General features: G+C 49.5%; 9 protein-coding genes across 9 annotated transcripts; 4 read left to right on the top strand and 5 right to left on the bottom strand.

The window, feature by feature from the left end:
* Positions 1-511: 511 nt before the first annotated feature.
* On the top strand, positions 512-1,644 carry BO87DRAFT_435607 (putative calcium/calmodulin dependent protein kinase; the record flags this gene model as incomplete). Its single annotated transcript, XM_025627774.1, has 4 exons — positions 512-639; positions 699-970; positions 1,031-1,251; positions 1,297-1,644. The coding sequence occupies 4 exons, from the start codon at positions 512-514 to the stop codon at positions 1,642-1,644; spliced, it is 969 nt and encodes a 322-aa protein (XP_025479896.1).
* Positions 1,645-2,845: 1,201 nt separating this feature from the next.
* BO87DRAFT_458799 (putative protein kinase) lies at positions 2,846-4,362 on the top strand (the record flags this gene model as incomplete). The annotated part of the gene is made up of 5 exons (XM_025628896.1): positions 2,846-3,099; positions 3,159-3,505; positions 3,561-3,868; positions 3,922-4,087; positions 4,140-4,362. 5 exons carry the CDS (start codon positions 2,846-2,848, stop codon positions 4,319-4,321), a joined length of 1,257 nt encoding a protein of 418 aa, XP_025479895.1. The 3' UTR covers positions 4,322-4,362.
* Positions 4,363-4,792: 430 nt separating this feature from the next.
* On the top strand, positions 4,793-5,904 carry BO87DRAFT_47308 (bZIP transcription factor). The gene has a single exon (XM_025629301.1). The coding sequence runs from the start codon at positions 4,855-4,857 to the stop codon at positions 5,878-5,880; it is 1,026 nt and encodes a 341-aa protein (XP_025479894.1). The 5' UTR covers positions 4,793-4,854; the 3' UTR covers positions 5,881-5,904.
* On the bottom strand, positions 5,904-8,049 carry BO87DRAFT_376315 (MFS transporter). Its single transcript, XM_025623265.1, has 2 exons — positions 7,291-8,049; positions 5,904-7,233 (listed from the first exon to the last, which is right to left on the bottom strand). Exons 1-2 carry the CDS (start codon positions 7,618-7,620, stop codon positions 6,049-6,051), a joined length of 1,515 nt encoding a protein of 504 aa, XP_025479893.1. The 5' UTR covers positions 7,621-8,049; the 3' UTR covers positions 5,904-6,048.
* Positions 8,050-12,568: 4,519 nt separating this feature from the next.
* BO87DRAFT_358247 (uncharacterized protein) lies at positions 12,569-13,715 on the top strand (the record flags this gene model as incomplete). Its single annotated transcript, XM_025621457.1, is given in 3 exon segments — positions 12,569-13,052; positions 13,069-13,076; positions 13,112-13,715. 3 exon segments carry the CDS (start codon positions 12,609-12,611, stop codon positions 13,713-13,715), a joined length of 1,056 nt encoding a protein of 351 aa, XP_025479892.1. The 5' UTR covers positions 12,569-12,608.
* A 386-nt stretch (positions 13,716-14,101) lies between these two features.
* On the bottom strand, positions 14,102-15,308 carry BO87DRAFT_435601 (uncharacterized protein). Its single transcript, XM_025627773.1, has one exon. The coding sequence runs from the start codon at positions 15,242-15,244 to the stop codon at positions 14,162-14,164; it is 1,083 nt and encodes a 360-aa protein (XP_025479891.1). The 5' UTR covers positions 15,245-15,308; the 3' UTR covers positions 14,102-14,161.
* A 345-nt stretch (positions 15,309-15,653) lies between these two features.
* Positions 15,654-17,777, bottom strand: BO87DRAFT_47254 (MFS transporter). Its single transcript, XM_025629299.1, has 3 exons — positions 17,675-17,777; positions 17,521-17,616; positions 15,654-17,460 (listed from the first exon to the last, which is right to left on the bottom strand). The coding sequence occupies exon 3, from the start codon at positions 17,411-17,413 to the stop codon at positions 15,755-15,757; it is 1,659 nt and encodes a 552-aa protein (XP_025479890.1). The 5' UTR covers positions 17,414-17,460; positions 17,521-17,616; positions 17,675-17,777; the 3' UTR covers positions 15,654-15,754.
* Positions 17,778-19,214: 1,437 nt separating this feature from the next.
* On the bottom strand, positions 19,215-20,150 carry BO87DRAFT_47265 (orotate phosphoribosyltransferase). The gene is made up of 3 exons (XM_025629300.1): positions 20,014-20,150; positions 19,820-19,955; positions 19,215-19,765 (listed from the first exon to the last, which is right to left on the bottom strand). The coding sequence occupies exons 1-3, from the start codon at positions 20,105-20,107 to the stop codon at positions 19,264-19,266; spliced, it is 732 nt and encodes a 243-aa protein (XP_025479889.1). The 5' UTR covers positions 20,108-20,150; the 3' UTR covers positions 19,215-19,263.
* A 314-nt stretch (positions 20,151-20,464) lies between these two features.
* BO87DRAFT_358239 (putative ABC multidrug transporter) lies at positions 20,465-24,516 on the bottom strand (the record flags this gene model as incomplete). The annotated part of the gene is made up of 4 exons (XM_025621456.1): positions 20,465-20,813; positions 20,869-24,170; positions 24,218-24,412; positions 24,475-24,516. The coding sequence occupies 4 exons, from the start codon at positions 24,514-24,516 to the stop codon at positions 20,465-20,467; spliced, it is 3,888 nt and encodes a 1,295-aa protein (XP_025479888.1).
* Between the last annotated feature and the right edge of the window lie 872 nt (positions 24,517-25,388).

Raw genomic sequence — 25,388 nt, 5'->3', positions numbered from 1 at the left:
CTTCATAACCCCCTTTCCAAATGTCCACTTCTCTCCCTCTCCCACCTGCACCTCCACCTCCCTGACTACCCCCTCCCTCCCCATCACAACTGGCCACGAATAACAACACCAATTATCACCCTTCCGATGACTTACTGTCCAGACGGTCTTTTTATCTTCCAGCACCGCCGCCGCAATACCCGCGGCTACAGCCCCCACCTCCAACGGCGCTCCTCCCTCACCAGTAAAAAAATAGCATATAATAGGCTGACCATCTCCTTACCGAACCGATAGTCAGAGATATGACATGTTTCCCGAGGTTGCCGCTGGAAGACACCTATTTTTGCTTGTCTTTCTTTCCACATCGGGTTTAGTCATCAGACCACAAGGCAGGCCCAGCCCCTTGATCTCTTACCTTTCATCTGCTCAATTTGACCATCGTATCCCTGTGTGCTGTCCGAACAGTTGCACGTAGCTGGGCTTTCTTGAAGCCATATAGTGCAGAAGGATTTGCCAACAGATTTCAAATGTCATGTTTCGAAGGACCATCGCAAGAATGGCGGAGGCACCGACTGACTATGTTGGGGCTACGGGATCTCGGTACCAGTTTGGAAGTATGATCCAGGAAAAGCCTTACGTAGGTCGCGTCTGGCTGGCCAAGTCTGCTCTCTCCGATACCCAAACTTCTCGTTAGCGACTGGTTTGCTAATGATGCCTAGGTCTGGGAAAGACAAATTCATCTTGAAGGATATCCCTCGGGATATCTACGACAACTTCACAGTCGATATAAGACCGCGGCTGTGGAAAAACAGCCACATACGGCTTCCATGCGACAGTATACCAGGCCAGCGAATTTTTGTCTATAAGTACATGACGGACGACTTCCTGAGCCTGGTGAAGAGAGGAATATCGACCCAATCTCGAAAGCAAATCCTGAAAGCTAGCCTGCTAGGTATCGCTGAGTTGCATGAGCAGCATGTCGTGCACCTTGGTAATAAGCAATGGATCTAACTCCTGGATACCACTGGACATGTGTGCTAATTTGAACCAGATTTTAAGCCGGACGATATCATGGTCGATTGCCGTGATAAAGGAGAAGAAGAGACTGTAGTCAAGAGAGTCCTACTTACCGATCTCGAGAATGCCGCTTACCTGCCGGAAGGTAGGTGCATAAAAGGTATGCTCGCTGGAAACGACAACTGGCGCAGTCCGGAAGCACACTTCAGGGGAGAACTCAACAAGCCAACAAACAGGTTGGCTTTTGGGATTGTAGTAAGTACATCTGTTAACTTAGACGAGCAATATTGACATGTTTAGTGTCTCTATGCGGTGTTGGCACGTGTTATCTTTGGCATCGATGACGATTTCCGCTTCTATGAATCTCAAGGTGCATTGCCCGCTATGATACGTCTACAGCGTCAAGTTTCATACTTTGGCGACAAGGAAGGCATCAATGGACTGCTGAAACATATTGGCAATGACGAGGTCAATTGCCAAGTCCTGCGGATGCTGTGGGACGAAAGATCAGAAGAATACATACCATACAAGCCATTTTCACAGTGGGAGGGCCATATGGAACCGGTATTCAGGGATCTTATCAGACAGCTGATGAATTTGTCCCCTGCCAAGCGACTAACTGCCCGTGAAGTCTTGGAAAATCCATGATTTTCAGGTGTTTGAGACTACTGAGGCGACAATACCCATCCAGGCATATGCCATATGGCGAAAGTATGAATGACAGGTGGAGAGAGGGAGTGATCGAGTATTGGGTTAGCGATAATACACACGACTCAAATTGTTTAATGCTGGCGCTATCTGTGCGAGCAGAGAAGTTTTCAGCCCGCCCTAGCCATGTCCTGATCTGTTTCACACCAATACTTCAAGGACGTGACAAACATTGTTGCACTACCAGTGGCTCTTTTGCTAGCTAGTGAGTTACGGAGCACGACCTTGAGTGGATTTGAGCGGTAGGGGGTGAATGATTGGCCAAACGATACAATCGACCATGTCGAATTAAGCGCTGGCAGATCCCGTCTGTTTCAGCCTTGTCACCTTTTGGGCTGTGCAACCGGCAATCACCGTCAGTTGTAGCTTTTGATCGTTTTAAATGAGACCGTTTGCTTTTTTTTTTTTTTTTTTTTTCCTCCTTTTTGAAAAGGCAGACATCGACCAGATTTCCAACAGTAATGCTCATACGTTCTTCTCACTTTGCTCTACACACAGCGATCACATTCACGAGGGTTTACTAGCAGGGAATACTCGTCAAATAATGTCACGCTCCTTTTCAACAAGCGCCTGAGCTTTGCTCCAGATAGTCTGGGATAAAAGACACGAGGATGGAAAAGTACGATACAATGATCACGGAGTCAATCAATGTCAATCCAAAGCTTAGGGGAAAGGCTGACAAGGTAGAAATCGCGTAAGAAAGAACCTTCTATTTCTCGTCAGAAGGTTGCCACATCATACTCACATACCACAGTGGTCGAGAGCACACATTCAAGAAAGATCCGAAGCCTCGCGTCTCTGGGCAGATTTACACGCGCGGCGGGAGCCGCATGACTTCGGGACACTGGTACCACGATGGAGAGGTTATTTTTTCCAAGGAAGAATTTAATAATCCCGGTCGGCCTGATAAAAACACCGGGGAAGAAGCGGAGAATTCTGTAGAGTAGGAATACAGACGAGTCTTTGCATGTAACTAGCCATGATTCACTGTTTTAGGAGCTGAGGAGAGGGCCGTAATAGTTAGCGGGGCCCCACATGACCAGTGTTCCCTTACGTGTGGTCCGTGCTGAACCCGAGATTCCTATTTAATTTCCCAACCACTCATCGTCCTGTTCCAGATGCACGGATTCGACATTGCAGGATGGCTGCACCTTTGCGGTCTCTGAGATTGTCGCTCCGTGGGTTCATTAAACAGAGTCCATGTAGAGTGTCAAGTGTGCCAGTGCAAGCTTTGCCAGCTGCAGAACTGATAGAAGAAGAGTGCACTCCACGTTATAAGCCAGACCACTATTACCCTGTCCGCCTCTATGATATTCTCAACGACAGGTACCAAATCACTGCCAAACTGGGTTGGGGAACCAGTTCAACAGTATGGTTAGCTCGTGATTTGAATCAGTATGTTTTACTGTATCGTTAAAGCCGTTCGGGATAGACTCAGACTAACATGATAGTAGATGGCGCTGGTGTTCAGCACGCTACGTTGCAGTCAAAATTAAGGCAAATAACTATGCAACAAAGGAAGACGCTGAAAGGGAATTTCGAATTACTGAAAACATTACGCGCGCAAATCCACGACATGTAGGCCGGAACTTTGTCAGCACGTTGCTCGATTCCTTTAATTTACCGAGTCCTCATGGTACCCATGTTTGCATGGTGTTTGATCCATTGTGTGAGCCTCTATGGATGCTTAGACGGCGGTTTCAAGGGGATGTGCTTCCATTGGACGTTCTCAAACCTGTTGCCAAATTGATTCTGGAAGGGCTTGGCTATCTCCACTCTGAATGTCAGGTCGTTCATACAGGTATGGCTTTTGAGAAAAAAATGAGGCAAGCTGTGAATTACCAATCATTGGTTAGACTTGAAATCCGACAATGTTCTCATGGCTCTCCGTGACCACTCCATACTTGATAGAGTGTCTCAGGATGAAGTAAAAGAACCACTGCCTCAGAAACAGCTCGATGACCGAACAACATACCTTTCGAGAAATCACTTCGGCGTGGAAGCAAACAGCTTGGGCAGACCAGTGATCACTGATTTCGGACTGGCTGTGGAAGGGTCTCAGACTCATTACCATCCCATTCAACCGGATAGTTTCAGGGCCCCAGAGGTTATTCTTGGAGCAGGTTGGAAGTACAGTGCCGATATATGGAACCTGGGTGCTTTGGTATGGCTTATTGCTCGCTTCGCAGATATTGTAAATTGCTAATAATGATCCAGCTTGTGGAACTAGCCCACGGCAGTGGTCCTTTTGATGGACCAGACTCTAAACACTCTACCTTCACGGAGGAAGCTCATCTGGCTCGCATTATATCGGTACTTGGACCTCCACCTGTGGATATGCTTCATGAGGCGAAGTATGCTTCTCGATATTTTGATACTGAAGGTAATCACTCTTCTCGGCTAGCAATGTTGGAGCTTTACTGATCTCAATGCAGGCAAATTCAAGCATCCAGGGCTGATCCTAGAGAGTGGAGGACTTGATAAAACTCTTCACGACGTTGAAGGTGACGATAAACAGGCCTTTATCAACGTAATATCGCGAATGCTGCGGTGGAAAGGAGATGAGAGGGATACTGTGCAAGGGTTACTGTCGGATCCTTGGTTTCGGGGGCTGTAGGAAGCTGGCCTTCCCATATATAGACTTAATCTTAGTGCGGCGTATGTGAGCAAACAAAAATAACAGATGTTGAATCATTCCCTGTAGCCAGGTATCATCTGAACTTCCGCGCCGTCTTCTGTCTGCGTGGTCGCTGACCACCTCTTACACCTATCTACAACCATAACTCGAGTCCTCGTAGATCAATTCCCAGATATGTCCAACCCTGTGTCTTGACAACAGATCACAAATCTTTTACTAGCAAGCACTATTTCACATACATGACTTAGTTGGCTATTGTTAACTTGATCACCAGCCCCAATATGATTGATTATTGCCACGAACACATGGTATTTCCACACACACCCTCACCAATGACCTTCGTCCCGGACATGCACAACTTGTGCCGTGACGCAGTGCATAACTCCACCTCCGACATTAGTCCCTTCGACTTTATCTCCGGCTTTATTCCACAACTTAATCTCAGGCTTAGTCTCATTTCCAGAATCTATCCCAGCTCCCACTAAATTCCTTCTACTGCACCATCGGCACACATGTCCCTCTCTTCAGCAGAAAAAAAGCGCCTCCGGGACCGTCGCGCCCAACAAACCCTGCGCACAAAGAAGCAGCAATACACCGCGCAGCTAGAAGACAAAGTGGCGCATTGCGAGCGCTACCACGACGACAGCGGCACGCAGCATCTCCTACAAGTAATAGAGGGCCTGCAACAAGAGAACCAAGTTCTACGAAATCGTCAAGAGGGACTAAAGTCATTGATCACATCGTGGGAAGATCCATCATCATCCCCATCGCATCTACTGCAACCACAGCCACCGACGCAACTTCCACTACCGCCTCTCCAGTCATACACCACAACACCAAAACCATCATCATCATTATCACCACCACCACCACCACCACCACCACCACAAACCAACAAGGAAGAATCAATACCACATCTCTACTCCCTCCTCCCTCTGCACTCCGACCTCCCCACCACCCCCTCCCTTCTCTGGCTCACCCTCCCCCCATCCACAATTATCTCCTGCCCTCCGTCCCCTCACCCCCTCGACCTCCTCTACGGCACCAACACCAACCCCCTCGCCAACGCCATCTACACCACCTCCCTCCGTCGTCCCCTGCGTGACCCCGAGCGTCTCGCCTTTGGCTGGCTCAGCTACCACTACAGCAAATGGCTCTTCAACCCCACCTCAGAGACATTCGCCAAGCTGCCGACCTTCATGCACCCCGTCCAGGAACAGCTGCGTATCCCACACCCGGCGTCACTGGATATGTTAATCTGGCCTGAGATCAGGGTGACTCTTATCCGCGAGTGGGAGGTGTATTCACGACAGAGGGACGATCTTTTTGGGTTTCTGGCATGTTGTATGAAGGTAAGGTGGCCATGGGGAGAGAGTCTCTTGGAGAGGGACGAGAAGAATGACTTGGTCATCAAGACGCGGTTCAAAAACATGATCATGTATAAGGAGGGATGGGGCATAACGAGGGAGTTTGTGGATGTCTGGCCGGATGTTGTCAGGGGGGTGGATGTGGGTGAGGTGTTGATGGAGATTGGATAATCTTTTTACTTCAAGTGACTCAAATCACTCTGTAATATCATCTTCTGTTATACTATTTATATCTCTATTAATGTATATATGCACATATATGTACGTATATTATCTATAAATATGCCCACTAAAACTTTTTGGTAACACAAAGAAAATGCACAAGTGGTCGTAGGGGCATTAGTCCAACTTCACAACCCACTTCTCCCGAATCTTCTGCCCATAACGATTGAAGAAAATCGGTACGGGCACAAATGCCAACGCCAAAAATCCCAGGAGTGAGTTCCCCCAACCAAGCCCCAAACTGCTAAACAGCTTCGGCCCAGCAAGCGGCAACACGGCACCGACCAACGATCTCGTCGCCGTGAGCGCCGCATTCGCACTGGCCGCATACGCCGGGTAGCAATCAATCACGTACGTCTGGATCGGCATATAGATGCCCATCATGCCGATGCCGAACGGCGCCATACCAATGATCGGCACGATCCACTGAACCTCGTACTTCGCGGACCAGCCATACCAGAAGAAGCTGATGGGGAGGAAGCAAGCGAAGATGATCATCGTGGGGAGACGCATTTCGGGCTGGAAGACGCCGTTGTTGCGGGCGGTGAGTTTGACGACCATGCGGTCACTGGTCATTGCGACGGCAGTCATGCCGATGAAGAAGCCCACTCCGATACCCAGGTAGGAGAGGCCCGCGAGGCCGGTGGAGAAGCCGTAGGTCTGTTCGAAGACGGAGGTGATGGTTGTGAAGAAGAGGTAGAGGAGGCCGTAGACGAAGGCCATGTAGATGGAGAGGAGAAGGACGATGGGACTCTTGCAGATGAGGATGATGGGACGGCGGAGACCCTGCATTAGCGCCTGGGAGACAGTCGGGGGTGTCGTGCCCTGGGATATGTCGTAGGCGCTGCGAAGTTCAGGACGGTTGAGTTCGCGTGCGAGCTTCGCTGTTTTCCAGCGGATTAGGACGGGCGCGTAGGTTTCGCGGTTGAGGAGCTCGATGCAGGCTCCGATGGTGCCGCTGGCGATGAGCAGGATCCAGAATACCCAGCGCCAGCCGATGGTTTCGCCGATGAAGCCACCGGCGATTGGGCCGACGACGGGGCCGATCAAGGGGCCCATAGCCCAGATGGAGGTGGCCATGCCACGCTGGGTCCGGGGGAAGAGGTCGGCGATGACGCCGGCGCCTAGGGTGATGCAGCCGACGCCGCCCATGCCGGCGAAGAGACGGAAGACGATCAAGGCGGAGAGGTTGGGGGCGAGCGCGCAGCCAATTTGCCAGACGACGAAGAACCAGTTTGCGGCGCTCAAAGTTATGCGGCGGCCGTAGATTTCGCTGAGGGGGGCGAGGAAGAGGGGGCCAATCTGAGGTTGTTAGTATGGGAGCGGTTTATGGTGTGGGGAGGGTAAGGGGGTGCATACTGTGTAGCCGAGAAGGAAGATGGTGACACTGAAGGAGAGGAGGGTCTCATTGGTGACGCCAAAGTCGGCGGCCACGTAACTGATAGCGGGGGAGAACATGCTCGACGCCAGCGGCGAGATGAAGGTAAAGGAGCTCATTAGGGCGAGGAGCATCCATTTGCGTTTCGGGGCAAAGTTTTGCGGGTTGTTGGGGTCATCTTGACCGTCCCAGCCGATGATGCCCTTGTCGAGATCGGTTTCGGGGTAGAGGGCGGCAATGGTGGTGGTGCTGGATGCGGGGGACTGGACTGGAGAAGTGGGCTTCTCGGATTGATCCTCGAGGTCGGGCATGATGAGGATGGCAGTTGGGTTCTGCACAAGGAGAAAGAGAGACTAGGGTGGAATTCGTGACGATGGAAAATGGGAAAGCCATGGCGGATGGGGTGTTTTTAAAATAGTCTGGACGGAGATAACGGCATGCATAATTTGCAGGATATAATAATGTGCAAGAAAAAGCGTTTGTCGTGACATGCAGAGCCGCTGGGATTGATGGCTAATCTGGTTGGAGTTTGTTAGGGCATCCCTGATCAGGCGAGTCAGCGGGATATCAACAGCCACTTAATGTGTGGCAATAAACTGAAGATGGAGGCGCTGAATCAGTGGTGGGTCCGAGAGAAAGAAAATGCGGTGGAATAAGGCTTTAGAACGTGGCATTCCGCATAACCTTTCCGCGGTTGTGCAAGTTATGCACCGATGGAATAAGATCGAAATGAAAGTCTTTGTTATGAACTGCAGCGGTGAATAACATGATCGATTGGCATGGTCTTATCCCCCCATGCTAATCATGCAGCAACATGACGTGTTACCCTACCAGTAGCTACAATAATTCTTGTCTGCTTACCTTGTCTTGTGTCAGCTTGGCTTATCCCCGGCGAGGCCGACCGATGCTGCCATCACCTGGCAATTCCAGCCGAAGGATCAGGAATCATCCAGTAACCCCTGACGACCCAATCATCGTCGCCAAGCACAGACATACCATGCGGTGGAAGTGAAACTGTGATCCGCTATCAGACTGAATGGTTTCCCACGTTGACACCGCATGGCAGGTATTGCACACCACGTCAGAATCTGCCGGTTTCACATGCTTTGCTTGCACACCCGAAGTAAGGATAGCTTCATGTTGCTCCACTGCCTGATCAGCCCTGCCTCGGGATGCCGTAACAACAACCCGACTCCCTTCATCACAAGCCTGAACCCGAGCCGATAACAATAAATATTTACTTAATATCAGCTTGGCGAGTCTTGTCCCGGGGAATGAACTAGTCGAGACCATACAGCTTGGATGTCTCTCATAAGGATACGCCATGTGGGTACTCGTCCCGATTGGTTCGCATCATCTCACCCGATCACATTCCGGCGAGCACCGCGCACATATGATTCCTTTGTTGGCAGTCAGGCCAGAACTCTTATCATACAGCATTTGGTCTGCTCAACGCGCGCTCCCCTGGTCTTAAATCTCATGTGGATACGAGTTGGCTGTCTGTGCGCTGCGGCTGGAACATTGGAGTGGTGTCGGGAATTTCCGGCTTTTTGCAGGCGATGTATAGGAGGCTCAATTCCTCCCTAGAACTTCCTTGTCGTGTGATGGCTAATCATAGAAATTGGTTGAAAGTCTGTTGTGGACTTCTAATTTCTTTGTGGTTGAGTTACAGGGTGAATTTCTAAGATGAAGTCGTAGTCACTTAGACGTTGAGTACACGATCTAATAAGGAGTGCTGTTTCCGAATGAATGATCTAGCACTACAATATATTCACAATGATATACTCAATGGCACTGGATCGGGGATGCTGAAAATGCACTGCTGCAAGCCCTTCACTTTCTTCACTGTAAATATATAACTCTACTTCTGCTCTCCTATCTGGCTACTCTTCATATTCTCTATATAAATAATGTTTCCTCATATATAAAAAATATGCTAGGACCCTCCGAAGGGAAACCGCATCCTTAGTTCCAAGTGGATAGCCCGAGAAACTATATACCCTTTCAGACAGACATATACGCAAGTACAACACAGAACCTGCAAATGATTCGTCGGATGATGATGATGAAGGCCATGCACGCTATACTGCCCAGGTTATCTTCTCGCAATACTGGTCGGTCGGGAGTTGGCAAATGCAGCCGGAGAGGACTGAGGTTATTCCTAACTCCACCTGTTTGCTGCCGACTACTATATAAGCCTTTCTTTACCATCACAAACAAATTGGAAGATCTGATGCACTCCACCCATGCTCAAGAAAGAGCAGCCGCAAACGGGTTGCTGAGAAATGACAGGTTGTAGACTGGCAAGATTTCAAAAGGAGATAAAGTCTCCTTCCGGTCCACAAATATCCCACTGCTTAAGCGACCAATCAGTGATGTTTCTCCATCATTGATATTAATTATTATCGAAATTTTATTCATCGCAGCAAGATCCGTGTGCTAGGAAAAAAAAGATAACATCGATTGCCAGAAGACCTCAATACAATGCTGACTTCACTTGCTATCTGCGACGCATATGCCTAGTAACCATGTGTATACGACTAGAGGTCCTATCGATAGCTGAACACAGCCAGGCTCAATGCCTGCTGCGGTCTTTATCTTCCTCAACTATCATGTGATGAAAGCTATGCGTTGAAGTCACCCATTACATGAATCGATAAAAGTCCTGTTTGCATGGTCTTGATAAAATACGTAAAGCTAGTCATGGATTATATATATCTGGAAATATCAGAAATACTGGTCTAGATGGCCAATTAACGGTGTTTCTATAAAGTGATATACCGGCTTATATTCCATTCCTTGCTATCTAGTATCTATTGCGGCTACTTGGTAAGGACATGTGAATTACGAACAGGCGAGGGGTACGCGCTTTGAGGGTCCTAAAGAAGCCAGTGTCAACGCCGCCTCCCTCTCCTTCTTAACCGCTATTGCGGCGCTTCTCAATCAGCCTATTAAGCGCCAGTGGTCGACTGGCAGAAGGAAGTTGACGGCAGACTTTGGCACACCGCAGCGTAAGCGGCAATACGTCGCTTATACTGATGGCCAACTTGAGGAGGTCTCCAATCATCGGATTATGGCACTCGTCGAGTGCAAAGCAGGGGCGCGGTGACGACATTCTCCAGGTGTTGATATGCAGGAGGTGGCACAGCTGGTGGCATGGGTGAAGCAACACTCCGCTGGGCCAGGGGCTGATAATCGAATACTCCTGTCTAAGGTTGGCCTTGGAGCTTTATATCTCTATTTTTCAGTATCAGCCGGGATGGCTACGCTATCTGGTAATCCTGTTGACCCCTCTTCCCTTCACCGATGCTACTCAGGTTCGCTGTTCTGCATTTTCCTGCCTCGATCTAGCTTGCGAGATGTTTCCACCACGATGGAGCCTGTAACCGATTTAGAGAACTCATTGTGCCGTTCCATAGGCGCGGTTTCAATTTCCCGTCATAGATGGTTGGTGGGCCGTAATCAACGCGGCCAAAACAGTGATATTGCTTCCCAACAACTCAATCAAATAACTGGAAATTGACGAGGAGCAGGTGGTATCTTAAGAAATGAACCTACAGCGTCCTTGATGGTGATGGCTGAATCGGGGAAAAACAACATATTATTCCCGTTCTGCGGAGCTCGGCATATTACACATTACGGACAAGCTCTTGCCGCTGCATGTTAGCTATGAATGGCAAGCCCTTATAGGTCTACATGGAAACATGAAGTGATTGAGAGCGTGTATCCATTACGGAGAGCGGCATCTCATCGCGCTCATTATTGTACCAACCTCGGGGACCTGTATAGGGTCTTGGCTGAGGCCACCCATAATTGGAAGAATGCCGAGAATCATGCAAGAGATGAAGATGAAGAGGACTGCAATCAAGAATAGAATTAATACGCTTGTCGCAGCAGACAATACGGCGGAATTTGCCACAGGATCCGACACATATCGAGGCTATAAAGACCCTCGATCTCGACACGCAACAGCCATGATTATGAAGTTACCGGAGATATTAAGAAGACGTTTTTGAGTCCCTGACAAGTGATGGTAATGGCTTGGATGCTCAGATTTAATATATGCCATGAGTTACTGAGTGATGTTGTCAAACTCTCGCTTGGCCTCTCTACCGTGAGGGTCTAGAAACACAGATCCGAAAAGGGGCTCTAGGGAGTGGAAAACTGAATGCGAATTTCCCTATAATGGAAGCAAGTGTTTCAGCCTCATCATATGTGCTGAGGTCTGCGACATCTTACAGGTAGGACTACTTATATCCTTGTTTAACCTTGGGCAAAATATCAATTAAGCTTCCTAGATAAGAGTGAAGAATTACGCAAAGCTCTGGAAGGTCTATTGGCAAACAGGTTACTCCATGCAGAGAGCTCAAAAATCAAAATAATGATTCTACTCTATCTCCCCAATTCAAAGGCTTAGACTAACAAGCTGGTTTTGCCGTATGAGGACAGGCTTTAGTTCTTCACCAGCTATCTTGGTGAAGATGGGTGTTCGAGCAAGTCAGTGCGCGTTTACGGGGACATTGAGAGCTCTTATGGTTATAGTTGGATGTATGGCTTCGACATCGCAAAGCATCTAACATTCTCCAATGATTGAGATATGTGGTTTGAAGAATACCATTGCCGTTAGGGACGGAGAAAACACCATGTATTCTAGCAGCGTCAGCATCTCGTTACCAACTGCCATGACCGCAGGCTATGATGGTCCCGTACTGTTCAACGTAGCTCACATGCGCAGTCTTGAACACTTAGCAGGGCCGGAACTGATCCTACGAAAAAGGAAGTCAAAACTGCTAACCCAGTCATGAAGAGATTTGCCTCTGAAGCAAAGACTCGATATAAAACAGTTACTAAAAAAAGTGAAGGGTTGCAAAACCTCTGTAAAACTTATACTTTATTATATCCCTTCGAAACCCTATATGGCGGGACGTGTAGTTGTAGAATGATAACGTTGTGGATGCAGTCGATAACCATGGCCTACATAGCTCGACAACCGGGTAAACAGCATAGGAGTGGATGATAAGGAAATTGAAGTAACCCCGGCATCTGAAAGAGAACCATCCACTTCATCAAACCATCAAACTAGATAGTAAAGTTTATGTACACCGCGATCGTAAAGCATCGTGGCGCCAACAGGTGGATGTTGTCACGTGGACGCTGCCGTTCGAGATTGAGCCATCGCCCTTGATCACAGGGTTGTAAAAGCCAAGGTCAGCGCCCGAGTCTTCGCATCCTCCGACTGCATCTCTGCATCATCAGTTAATCACTTATATCCATCCAACGCCGCAATCTCATATGCGTCATGGCTACTTCTAGCCTTGACTACTCTGTTGATCAAGCGATTGCAAGCTTCTTCGAGCGGACTACGGCGACTCGCTCGGCCTGCGATGCCTTTGCAAGAGAACATCTTGGTGGTGAAATCGTTCCGGTAGCTGTGCAGGGCGTATGCAGCTATACGGTCTATGCTGGGCCGAATGACGAGTTTGTCGTTCAATTCCGCCTTAAGTCTTCTCGTTTAAGCATGGAAACAGTAAATCTGGCACGCGCCATTTATGGAGAGTTTGCTCCTGAGGTCATCACTAGGGGACAGATTGGGAAAGAATTAGTGGGAAAGGAAGCCCTTCATATCTATGTCATGGATAGAATACAGGGAATTAGCTACTTGGATTTTATCCTGGCGCACAACAATCAGTTTCCCGAAAATTCAGCCGAGTTTTCTTCATGGCGCGAGAATCTGGTAATTGACGTCGCGATATGTCTAGTGCGCCTCGTTGCCTGTCAAATTCCTGACTAGTGACATTATAGGTTCTTTGCGCTTTCGTGGAAATCACCCCAAATCGTTGATCAGAGCTACCGCGATAGTCTATATCATCAATATAAGAGCGAGCTTGAGTTACTACTCATATCTCTGCCGGACCGATTTCGCCCCTTGATTCAGAAATCAATCAGCTCTTTGCCTGCTATCTTTTCTCTCCCTATGGTGTTATTACATAGGGATTTTGGGGTCTGTAATATCATGGTGAACGAAACCACATGCAACCTAGTTGGGGTGGTGGATTGGGCCGAAGCAGAGGTTGCACCGTTTGGCCTAAACCTTCACTCCCACCAACGACTGATAAGTAAGGTCCATCTCAAGGGCGGTTGGATGAGATACGACGATTATGTCACATTAGAGGATATATTCTGGAGCAAATTCAAGAAGGAAGCTGGAGGGCTGAGCGATGAGGAAATCAAAACCATCGAAGCAGCAAGAATTGTTGGCTTGTTATTGTCCCGCGGTTTCACTAGTCGTCTTTCAAAGACCACAGAGGCAGTACCTATTCGGGATGATGAGAAGGGAGCATACAACATGCGTGACCTGGATGGGTTGTTAATCCATCCGATCACGAGATTTATAGACCTGGCATAACTGGAGAATACACCGTAGAAGAATCCTATAATGTCTCGCAGTGACTTTAGCGAACGGCTTTCCATCGTACAGAGAATAATTACGCCCATTGGTCCCTATAGACACAGAGATAAAACAATTTATGTCCACGTTCCACAGCGCAACACCCTGGCTTCTGCGTAGTTCAAAATTATTGCAAACTTAGACCTCAAGATCAGGCCTCTCAATTTAAATAGAATCTGTTATCACAAGTGCAAGCCGATGTCGACGTGGGTGTTTCTATATACGATCAATGGAATTATAGTTTCAATCATAATGATAGTAAGGTATTGGTCAGTTCCTTGCCCTGGTGATCATGGCAAAGGGTGTATATTTGCTCTATTAGTCCATCAGACAACTTCTGACACAGGGACGCGACTTGACAATGATGCTTCTGCCATCAATCGAAGTCTTGCCTCCTCAGGTTCCTAGTTTGAATTCGTGATGTTTTGCTTTGCCTCCTCTAACCAGGCATTCCACGCTTCCGAATCAGGTAATAAACGAGCTTCTTTAACCCACCCAACCTCGCCTGTTTCCCGGATCGCAAACCAGAGTGCATACGTATAACTAGCGTATTTTCTATAATTGTACACTTCCACTTTAAATCCAAGTAAATCCCAGGAGTTTGGCCTATTAAGCAGCACTGAGATGGCCCAGTAAAAAAAGTTCAGCAGGATGTAGGTAACAGCGATAGCTGTCTGCATTGTCCACCCGCAGTTGCTTAGAAGAAGCACGGAGATCATGAGTAGAACGGTGCTGGCCACCATCAGGAATTTGAAGAGAGTTTGATCCGGCTTCAAGGTATACTTGTAATGTTCTGGGTTTAGATATAGTTCCTGGGCGATATCCTCGGTGCACTGAACGACAATAACAGCACCATTGCGGGTCCTGATAACAAGTTTCTCTTGCTCATTGGCGTATTCTTCTTTCCTCTCGACTTCTGGATAGGAATGCTGCGAAAGACATGCAAGGCTGCTGGATATCGAAATGGTGATTATGGCAAGCAAACCGACACCATCGTGGAGGATGATCGACCAAATAGCCAAACCAATCGTTAAGAGAACAGATGCTAATGTAAGGATATTCATGGGGCAGAGAAACTGCAGGCCGATCCTCGTTCTAGCGGGTTCGTGATATTCTTCCAGGCTACCGGGTTTGGCTTCAGTGTAGTAGCGTTCCGTATGACCGATGCGATAAGCGCGAAATTCATAAGGTTCCAAGTTGTCCACCTCATGGATAAGTCCGGCGAAGTAACCCATTTGATTGTAAGTTCTCCCTGAATATACACCAATGACAGACACATTGGTAACCGGTGGCAGCTGGGTCGTCGAACCCGTGTTTAAAATGGCTTGTGGCGCCGGTAAAAGTCGCGGTAGAGCACAAAATGGTGAAGCCACTATAAGATGCTTCTGCCTCTCGATGATGGACTCCCCAATTACAGCTAAGAGACTGACAGCATCAAAATGCCAGCCTTTATCAGACGTGTCTCGGGCACCGGTAAACCAAGTCATGTCGGCAGTCAAACGATTAACGATAGTTCTCAATCTTTACGCCACCGTCTGTGCTGAAGAAAAGATATGGGAAAGCCGAATGAAGTCAAAACACTGTGTGACACCAGAAGCCTCCCATTTGATAGAATACAATCGATGGAAGCTTGGAAAAAGCTTAAACTTTATATTAGCGCACTTATAACTTGGCAGTGTCCCGATCTGCATGGATGCCTAATTTTCAGAGGCAGCACGTCCACAAGGCTGTAGAAGGAATGGAGGATACGAAATCACCGGCGTTCCTCGGGGATTCAATGGTAGAAGACTAGGCGGGGTTGGCACCCAAAAAAAGCAAGCATGAGCAAAGCTGAAAACGAATCCGACAACCATATGAGATAAGGGACAAAACAAGGCGAAGCAGAATAGGGAATAATTTTGCAATTAAAAGGTGTAACACATTAATCTATCTATATTCTCGTTCTAATCATCTATAAGTTCATTACCACATCTCCAATTTACCCTCCATCCCCAAATCTATTCCTTCCTCCCCAACTTCTCCCTCAACCTCCCGCCAAAGAAATAGAACACATACGGAATGAACACCATCCCGACCCCAATAAACGCCAACAACCACGACGCCCACTGCAAACCCAAACGATCATACATCTGGGTAATGAACAACGGGAAGGCCGCACCTCCACCCGATCTCAAAAACACTTTTGCAGCCAGCGCCGAAGCCGCATACTTCTGATAACTATCAATGATATAGTTATTGACCGCATAATAGCACAGCACCATGCCAAACCCAAACGCGATTCCTGATGATGCCGGTCCGACCCAGATGATATGCTTGAACGAAGTAGCACCGAGAATAAAAAGCGAGATAGGCACGAACGGCGCACCGATCAACGCACCAATGAGTCTGTCTTCCGGGGTAGGTGGACGGGAGAGACATATACGGTGGAAGTGCTTCTCGACGAGGGGTGTAAAAAGAAGGGAGAAGCCCGCGCCGATAAGGATGGGAATGAACATCAGTCCGATCTGGCCGTCGTTGTAGTTGTACAACTTTCCGAAGATGACTGGGTAGGCGAAGAAGAAAGCATAGAGCATGCTGTAGATGAGCACGATGTACATGCACATGAGATCGAGGACGGGCTCGGTCAGGATCATAGTGATGGGGCGAATGAGGCTGGTGCGGATGATATCGTGCAGGGTGAGCTTGTGCTTCTCCTGCTCCGTGATGATGTTGGGGTTTCCCGTTTCTTTGCGGAGACGGGCAGCGCGGCGTTTAAGGATTACGGGGGCGTAGGTTTCTGGAATTAGACCGACGAGGATAAGTACGGCGCCGGCGAAGGCCATGTTAGTCCAGAAGAAGAGGTCGAGACGGTGGGCACCGACGGTGATCCAGCCGCAGACGATGGGACCGATGACGGGTCCGCAGTAGGGGGCTGCGGCGAAGAAGGCGATAGCCATGCCGCGGTCTTCGAGGTTCCAAATGTCGGCAATTGTGCCGCCGGCAAGAGAGAGACCGGAGCTGGAGAAGACACCGCAGAGGAAGCGGCAGACGAGAAGGCCGCCGATGTTTGGGGACAGGGCGCATGGGATGTTGAAGATGGTGTAGAGGACGAGAGAGATGATGTAGACGGGACGGCGGCCGATTATTTCAGACAGAGGGGACCAGAGAAGAGGGCCGACGGCAAATCCGCAGACCATGATGGAGCAGGTGAGGGTTGCGACTTCGAGGGAGACGTGGTACTTTTCTTCGATGAGGCCGAGGCCACCGGTGACAATGGCGGAGCCGTAGGCGACACAGACGACGAGGAGAGAGGCGATCATTGTAACATACCAGCGGTATGTACGAGACCAGTTAAAGGGATTCTCAGGATCATTGATGGTGAAGGTGACGAATTCTGCTGGTTCTTTGGCTTTCTCGATGTCGGAGCTTGATGTGTGATGTGAGGATGTGCGGGAGCGCATCTGTTCGAGTGTTCGTTCGGGGACAAGGCCGGTGTTGGTCTCGACGGTGTATTCCTCCGGAAAGACAGGGTCCTCTTCTCGACCGACATCGGGATAGTTGTAGTCTGTCGGTGGTGCTTTCTCTGATATTCCGCGGTTCTCGAGGGATTGCCTCGTTTCTGTCCTGTATAGGGCAGGATGGGATGGGCCATTGGCCGGGTCTGGTGTTGACGACATGATGTGATTATTATTAAGTCTAGATGGAAGTGTCTAGACGAAATAGTCTATTGCAGTTGAGCTGATGTTGATGGTATATAGAACTGGAACTGTAGGGCTTTATATACTTGAGTTGATGATTCCATGTATACGACACGCCGATCCATCTCCGATGCCGAGCTATCGCCGGTGCCGCCATTGGGCTGATGCCGTTCCCGATAGACCTGATAAACAGGTTAGCTACAATCAAGAGTGAGAAATTTTCTTCCTTTCAACACTTACAATGAATCAGACATTCCAGGTTAATAGATAGCTAACTAGTCAGGGGCAATCCAGATAATCCAGATTGCATGGGTTTATCTCAGAGCCGCAGCTGTGTCTGTCACACCACAGCTGAACTGCCCTGGAACTTCAGAAGTGCGGTTTCACAGCAGGGAGCTTCTTTACACAAGGTAAATCACAGGTGCATCAATTGAGTGACAGCAATCTACCTGCTGTACGACCATCTCCGATGTTGCACGGCACGAAGCTCCGAGTCAATCTCACTGCAGCAATACCAATGCATCGAAACACGTCATCCCCTAGCTGAGTGAATAAAAATCTGCAGTTCCATCAGATCAACCAGGGACGGGATGCTTAATCGCGCAACAAGCAGATCCCGGTTACGAGCATTCCAGAATGTGGCTGATAGCTACCATGCGTCAATCGGCATCTCGGAGATGGTTCGGTGCCGAGATTATCCCGAGAGGCCAATGATAGGTGGACTGCTCAGCTTCGAGAAAACTCCGAACAGAATCCTGCAAGAAACAAAGGGCCTACCTCCGATATATCACTGGTTAGAAGCGAAACCGGAAATCAGAACACGGGCCGAGACCATTCTGCGATTGACATGCCACCACAAAGTAATAGCGGGCGGTAAGTTACAGCAGGGTATCTAGCAGTGGATAACAGTTACCGTCAAATATATAGATCCGTCATAACCATATTATCAAAGCTACCTCCAACTTGTCGGTGACGGATATGTATAAATTTGAAGCTATTCACTTCAAATCTAGGATAAATTGATGATCATAGCGTGCAGATGATAGTCTAGTCCGTGTTGAAAGTAAGGTATATGATCGTTGTATCAAACCCAGCCACTGTCATGAAGAGAATCAGATGGTGAACTGAGTTGTTCTGGAAAGCTCGCTCAAGAAATCAAAGGAAAGATCATCCAGACTATCAGACATTCAATACCGAGGATTTTCATAGTGTTCTTGTTAATGAGGACGATTCCCATCCACCTGGACGCTTCTGCGCTAAGTACATGATCCGTGCGAGAAACCGCCAGTGATTAGGTTAGTTTTTTTGTCCCCTTGATCACGATCAATTTCCAGAGTAACCGCGCGATGTGAACGATATACAGGGGAAATGCCCTGCCAATCAACATAGTTTTAAGCTTCGAAGAGCTCAGCATCTACAGCCAATCGATCACGCACCCTTTTCAGGAGTTTTCCTGGTGACCAAGTAGTAGTCGGCCCCCTTAGGGCGTCATAGTGCATGCCCCAGTTCGAGCTTTACTGCAGCACGCCATAGAGGCCGACATAGTCCCCATTAATGAACCACCACGTCAGCCAAACGAGCGTCGGTCACTTCAAGCCTGGGAATATGGCAACCACCGACTGTGCTAGCCTCATGGCGAGTCCAGCATCTCTCCGAACTAACACAGCTATAAACAAGGACTATCCGCCGAAGAGTCATTTGTTCACATTTCTGACATTGGACATCTCGTAATCGTCTTTACGCACCTCTCCAGGCCCCTATGCATACAACTTTTAATTCCTACACCCAAACCCTAACCCCCAATCCACCAACCAATTACCTACACCACCCTAATCACTAGCCTGATACTTAGCTCTATACTCCTCCAACCTCTTCATATCGGCCTCATTGCCCTTCGCCTGCATCAACTTGATCAAGTCGTCCAGAGTAACAATACTCGTGGTGGGCACACCATACTCCTTACGAATCTGGCCCATAGCGCTCATTTTCGGCTTGTCGTCCTCAACTCCATTCTCGTCCTTAGGTCCGGGCATCTTCTCCAAGCGGTCCAGAGCAACAGTGAATCCAACGACCTTGCCGCCCTCCTTCGCGACGAGGTTGAGGGTCTCGCGCATCGCGGTACCGGCCGTGATGACATCGTCAATCACAAGCACCGTCTTGCCTTTCAGAGCGGCGCCGACAATGTTGCCGCCCTCGCCGTGGTCCTTCGCTTCCTTGCGGTTGTAGCTGTACGACACGCTGCCCCAGGTGGCGGGGTCGATGCGGTTCAGTTCGAGGAGGGTGGCGCAGGCGAGGGGAATGCCTTTGTATGCGGGGCTGATTTTGTCATGGCTTTGTTAGCGGGGGGTGAGGGAGCGGGGGGAGGGAAGGGGAAAGGGAATGTACCCGAAGATAACGTCGGGCTTGGGGATGGAGGGGTTCTCGGCGAGGAAGGTGATGATGGTGTGGGCGTATGCGGTGGAGAGAGCGGAGAGGAGAGAGGCGGTGTTGAAGATGCCGGCGTTGAAGAAGTAGGGGGAGTCTATGAACCGTCAGTATGTCTTCAGGTTGGATGATGCGGGTGTTGGAGGGGTGCGTACGGCGACCCGACTTCAGGGTGAAGGTGCCAAAGGTCAGCACATTGGCCGACAGGCAGGACTCCAGGAAGGTGGTCTTATAGGCGGGGAGAGCCATTGTGATGGTATAGGCGTGAAAAAGGGGGTATAGACACGGGGATGGAGGGGGAAGTTGCGGGGGGATTTGGATGCAATTATTGATTCAAAAAAGTTGGGCTCCTCTGGGTGGATGAGGTAAGCACCCCGCACTAGCCTGATGCAGTAAACACTATGATGGATATGGTTTAGTGTGACACGATTCTTATCTTATCTCCGATAGTTATCGCCGAGGATGAATTTGTATTCGAAACGCTACTCCTTCCAAGAATATTTACAAGGTTCGAGATAAATACATTATTCCCCATTACACCTTTAATATACATTACCATTGACGCCATCCCATATCCCATAATCATTCACCAAGTCGCTGGTATAATCACCTCAAAGTCTGCAAATTGACCATCTCATAATACCGTCCCCTGCGCCTCAACAATTCCTTATGAGTCCCACACTCAATTACCTCTCCCTGCTCCAAAAAATATATCATATCTGCCCGTTGAATCGTACTCAAACGATGGGCTACCGCAATAGTGGTTCTCCCCTTTGCAGCCGCGTCCAGCGCAGCCTGCACCACTTTCTCCGACTCGGAATCCAGCGCGGAAGTCGCCTCATCCAACAGCAATATGCGGGGGTTACGGATCAATGCTCTCGCAATAGCGATACGCTGTTTCTGCCCACCTGACAGCATGCCTCCTTTGTTGCCGACCAGGGTGTCAAAGCCTTGTCTGTTTCTTCATCAGTAACCGCATATACCGTAAAGAAAGTGAAAGGGGAACTCACGGCAACGACATGATAAAATCATAAATGTTCGCATCTCTGCACGCCTTGACTACCATATCCTCTGACACGTGCTCCTTATCTGTACAACCAAGGAGAATATTTTCCCGAATGGTACCATGGAACAGTGACGGTTCCTGACTGACCAGCGCCAAATGACTGCGATACGACTTCTTGTCCAACGCATTGATGTTCCGTCCGTCAATGTAGATCTCACCCACCTGCGCTTCATAGAACCGTTCCAACAAGGCAACAATAGTACTTTTGCCACTACCACTCGACCCCACCAGAGCGACATATTGTCCTGGTTTGACTGTAAGATTCAAGTGGCGCAGAACCGGTTGTTCCAGACGCGTGGGATACCGGAATGACACTTCGCGGAACTCAACTTCTCCCTGCATGGTAGCAACGTGGACCGGAGGCCCGTGTCGGTAGCTATTGATAGCGGAAGTGGTGGGGTTGTTATTGCGAAAGAGTTTCTTGAACTCCACAGCCGCATTTTTGGCCTTGCCCATATCCGGGGCGTGAGAGAAGATCGTCCCTGCGGCCTGCGCGCCGAAGATGACTTCGCTGAAGCAGACGTAGAACTGAAACAGGGAGTACTCGCCCTTTCCAAGTAGGCTGCCTCCATACCAGAACCCGAGCGCCATGCATAGAAATGGCAGGGCCTGGGAGCTAGCATACAGAGCAGAGGACTTGATTATGGGGAAGATGTCGCTTCGCAGTTGTTTATGGAGCTGCGATTCGTAGGATTGCAGCACCTCCGGTTCCATAGTCAAAGAAGCGACCGTGCGGATAGCGGAAGCTGCTTCACAAGCAGAACTAGCTGATTTTTGGTACGCCGTTTTAGCGCGACGCTGGATTCTGTCGAGCATCCAGACGCGAATGAAGCCACAGGCGAGGAGTACTGGGACAGCGGAGATGCACACCAGGGCGAGTTTCCAACCCATTGCTAGGGCCACAACCAGGGAGGCGGCCAGGTTGACGGAGACGATGAGGATGGTGCCCAGTGTGACGCCGCTGATTCCGGCTAGTTGCTTGGTTTCAGCGCCGAGTGTGGAGGTCAGAGCACCGGTGGTGTTTTCTTCGCGGTCGAAGAAGGAAATGTCTTTGTTCAGCATAACCCGGAAGGCTTGGCTGCGAGCGCGGTAAATCATGCGCTCAGAGCTGTAGGCAAAGAGGGTCCCCTGGAGGCTGTAGATGCAGAGGGTGATCATGCCCATCATGAGGAACATCAGGGACCAAAAGTTGGCGTCATGGCGTAATTTTTGGTATTCAAAGGGCGGGAGACTGAGAGTGCTGACGGCTTTGGAGAAGAGGACGGCTTGAGAGGGCTGAATGCCGCCCGCGACGATGGAAGCAGCGAGACCTAGGGACATGATCGGCCATTCGGGGCGGTTGAATGATGCTAAAAATTTGAATAGCGACCACAGGGAGAAGGTCTGTTTGATTTTTGTCGGCAGCGGCGGTATGAACATGGACATTCGGCTGCGAGGTCGTTGGTTTTTGCTGCCGGACTTGAGCCCGACTAATGAACCATCATCGCTTAGGATGTCTTGATCATCCATGGGATAAGTAGCGTAGTCATCGTCAAAGAAGAACGTCATCGACTCGTGCCGCTTCTTGTCCCGCTGTCTGATCTGCTGAGCTTCGACCATGTCGCAGTAGACGCCTCTCCGGTCCATCAGCTCTCTATGTGGTCCTTGTTCGACGATGTGGCCGTTGACGAGGACTACGATGTTATGTGCGTCTTTGATCGTGGAGAGGCGATGGGCAATGACAATGGTTGTACGGCCCTTGGTGGCCTTGTCTAGGGCTGATTGCACGATTTCCTCCGACTTTGCGTCCAGCGCTGAAGTCGCTTCGTCGAGCAGCAGCAGACGAGGATCCTTGACGATCGCTCGTGCGATAGCAATACGCTGCTTCTGGCCACCAGACAGCGAGAAGGACCCGATGTTCGTATCGTACCGGTTGGGAAGTGCCATGATGAAGTCATGTGCATTGGCCATGCGAGCAGCATCGTGAATCCGCTTGGTAATCTGTGCCTCGGTTTCATTCTCAAAGTCGGACCCGATGAGCCCGAACTTGATGTTCTCGTAGATACTGGCGGAGAAGAGCCGAGGCTCTTGAGATACTAGAGAGACTTGTTGTCTCAGCCAGCGCAGGTTCAAGGTCTGCAGGTCATGTCCGTCGAGGGTAATTCGTCCAGCAACGGGGTTGTAGAACCGCTCGATCAGGCCGATGACTGTACTCTTACCGGATCCCGAGGGCCCAACGAATGCTGTCGTTTTCCCAGCTGGGATGTAGACACTCAGATCATTAGCAACAATGACCTCAGGCCGCGACGGATAGACGTGTCTGATGTTCTGCAGGACAATGTTGCCCTTGATGTGGCCGAGCTTCAGACCCTGATCTGACGACGCATCCAGGGGCGACGGCCTTTCAATGGTACTGTACAGCTTGGATGCCGCAGCCACGCCATTCGAGATGGCCTGAGTGTTCGGGGCAACGTTGCCCAGATGGTACGACCCCAGCATAATGGACATGAGGATGGTGAGAATATCACCTGCCTGGACACCACTATCTCCATGCACGAGGAAGATACTTCCGCGCCAGAAACCCAACCCATAATTCAAATGAATGCAGGAGAGCAAGCCACCCACCATAATGGCAAAGGTGATCTGTGCTTTCCTGGCAGGCCCCTCAGACTCCAGCAAATGGGCATCGTACTTGGCAGCCAGCACATTTTGAGCATCAAAGGCCACAACTGTCCGCACGGAGTCAAGAATGTCCTCGGCAAAACTACCGCAACGACCCTGACAGTCAAGCGATCTCTTGCTATACACCATGGTAAACATGGATCCTCCGCCCATGATAACCAGCAGGGCAATAAGGGTGGAACTACAGATCAAGGCCAACTTCCAGAACTTGATGTAGGCGATGATGAATGCCGTAGCAAAGGTGGATAAACCAGTCAGCGCCAGGCCGACTTTCTCGGAGATTCCATCCTGGATCAGGTTTGTGTCTGCCGTGATGCGGGTGGTAATTTCACCGGCTCCCAGGTTATCGAAGAAAGCAATGTTCTGGCGCAGAATGGCGCGCAGGTATTCCACGCGGATGCGCTGGACGACATGGTCACCGGTATAGATGAAGCCGGCGGTCGCAATGTAGATGGTTAGGAACTCGGCGACGGCGAGGTAGATAAAGTAAACAACATATCGATTGAGCTCGTTATGGAAGTGCTCGTAGGTGATGGTGCCGGCGACGATGTCTTGGAAGGTTGAGGTGAGGTTGCCGAAGAGGACCTATGATGGTTAGGACAATGCTGAAGATAGAGAACAAATGTACTCACGGTGAACAGAGGGAGAGCAGCCCCTCCTGCTACAGATGCGACCGAGCTGAGGATGATGAGGAATATGTCCAAGCGACTGGCATATCGATAGATGCCAAAGAAGCCTGGCTCAGATGTGGGCGCATTCACCTGCTTGTCGAGGATGTCCTTCTCGACCTCGGACAGGGAGATGGCAGTGCTATCTGTGCCCGGAGACTATTGTGGCATGTGTCAGTTGTACAGTGGGTTTCATATAGCATGGGGATAGTGACACTCACCTTAGGAAGTTCTTCCAGGCAAATGTCCTCCTTCCACTTCATGATGTCGACAGATGGTGATTACCAGCATGCGCCATCAAGTGGACATTACTATTAGTGTATTGTAGCAAGAAAAGCAACAGACCAACAGAAAGAGATGACACAACGATCAGACGAGTCGCAGCCCAACAGAAATGCCCAGTCCAAAGTCAATCGGACAGAGACCGGATCCAATCTATCCGTCACATGAAGGGAAACAAGTCATAGCATCTCCAAGAAATCCAGAAACAAGGAGGAAGAAAACCCCTATACTTGAAACCTCAGAAATGGTAAACACAGCCCGAGGTGAACTGCAGCGAATCCCACGGATCCCCAGCAGATCCCGACCATCCTTATTCGCATTTCTAGCCATCCATCGGGGCACGAGTTCGTAGTTAACTTGCAGGAACTTTAATTATCAAAAGAACCAAAGATGGGTTAACCAGGGACATGGCCCGCGTGGAAACCAGCGTTTCAAGCCGAACGGGATCGTCAGGCACAAGGCCAGAAACCCAATATTAGGGCTGCGAGATAACCATGTGTTGCTGCACTCATGCCTGGAACCTCAACCCTTTCAGCCGCAGATCCGTATGTCGGATATTACAACCCCTCCGACAATTCTACCGGCCTTGGCTACGGGTGTGTGTGCTTGTTTCGGGGAGTGGGTTCGGGCGCATCTTGTTGAAACTGGGGTTGGGTGAGGACCGGTGGAGTTGACTCAAATTTGGGTCCCGCGCCGCCGTTTGAAGTCGTTGACTGGCAGATGCCATTGGACCCTGTTTAGTTGGTCTTAGCACGTTTTCTACACTACCTTAGCTAACTACTTTAAGTTTCTTGTAAGAAGCCTCGGTTTGATGGATCAAATTCCTCGGATGAAAACTTTAAAAATTTTCGTT

This window comes from Aspergillus neoniger (assembly GCF_003184625.1).
Source record: "Aspergillus neoniger CBS 115656 unplaced genomic scaffold BO87scaffold_15, whole genome shotgun sequence".
NCBI lineage: Eukaryota > Fungi > Ascomycota > Eurotiomycetes > Eurotiales > Aspergillaceae > Aspergillus > Aspergillus neoniger.
Note: the sequence above shows the minus strand (reverse complement) of the source record. Positions and strands in the feature narration are given on the sequence as shown.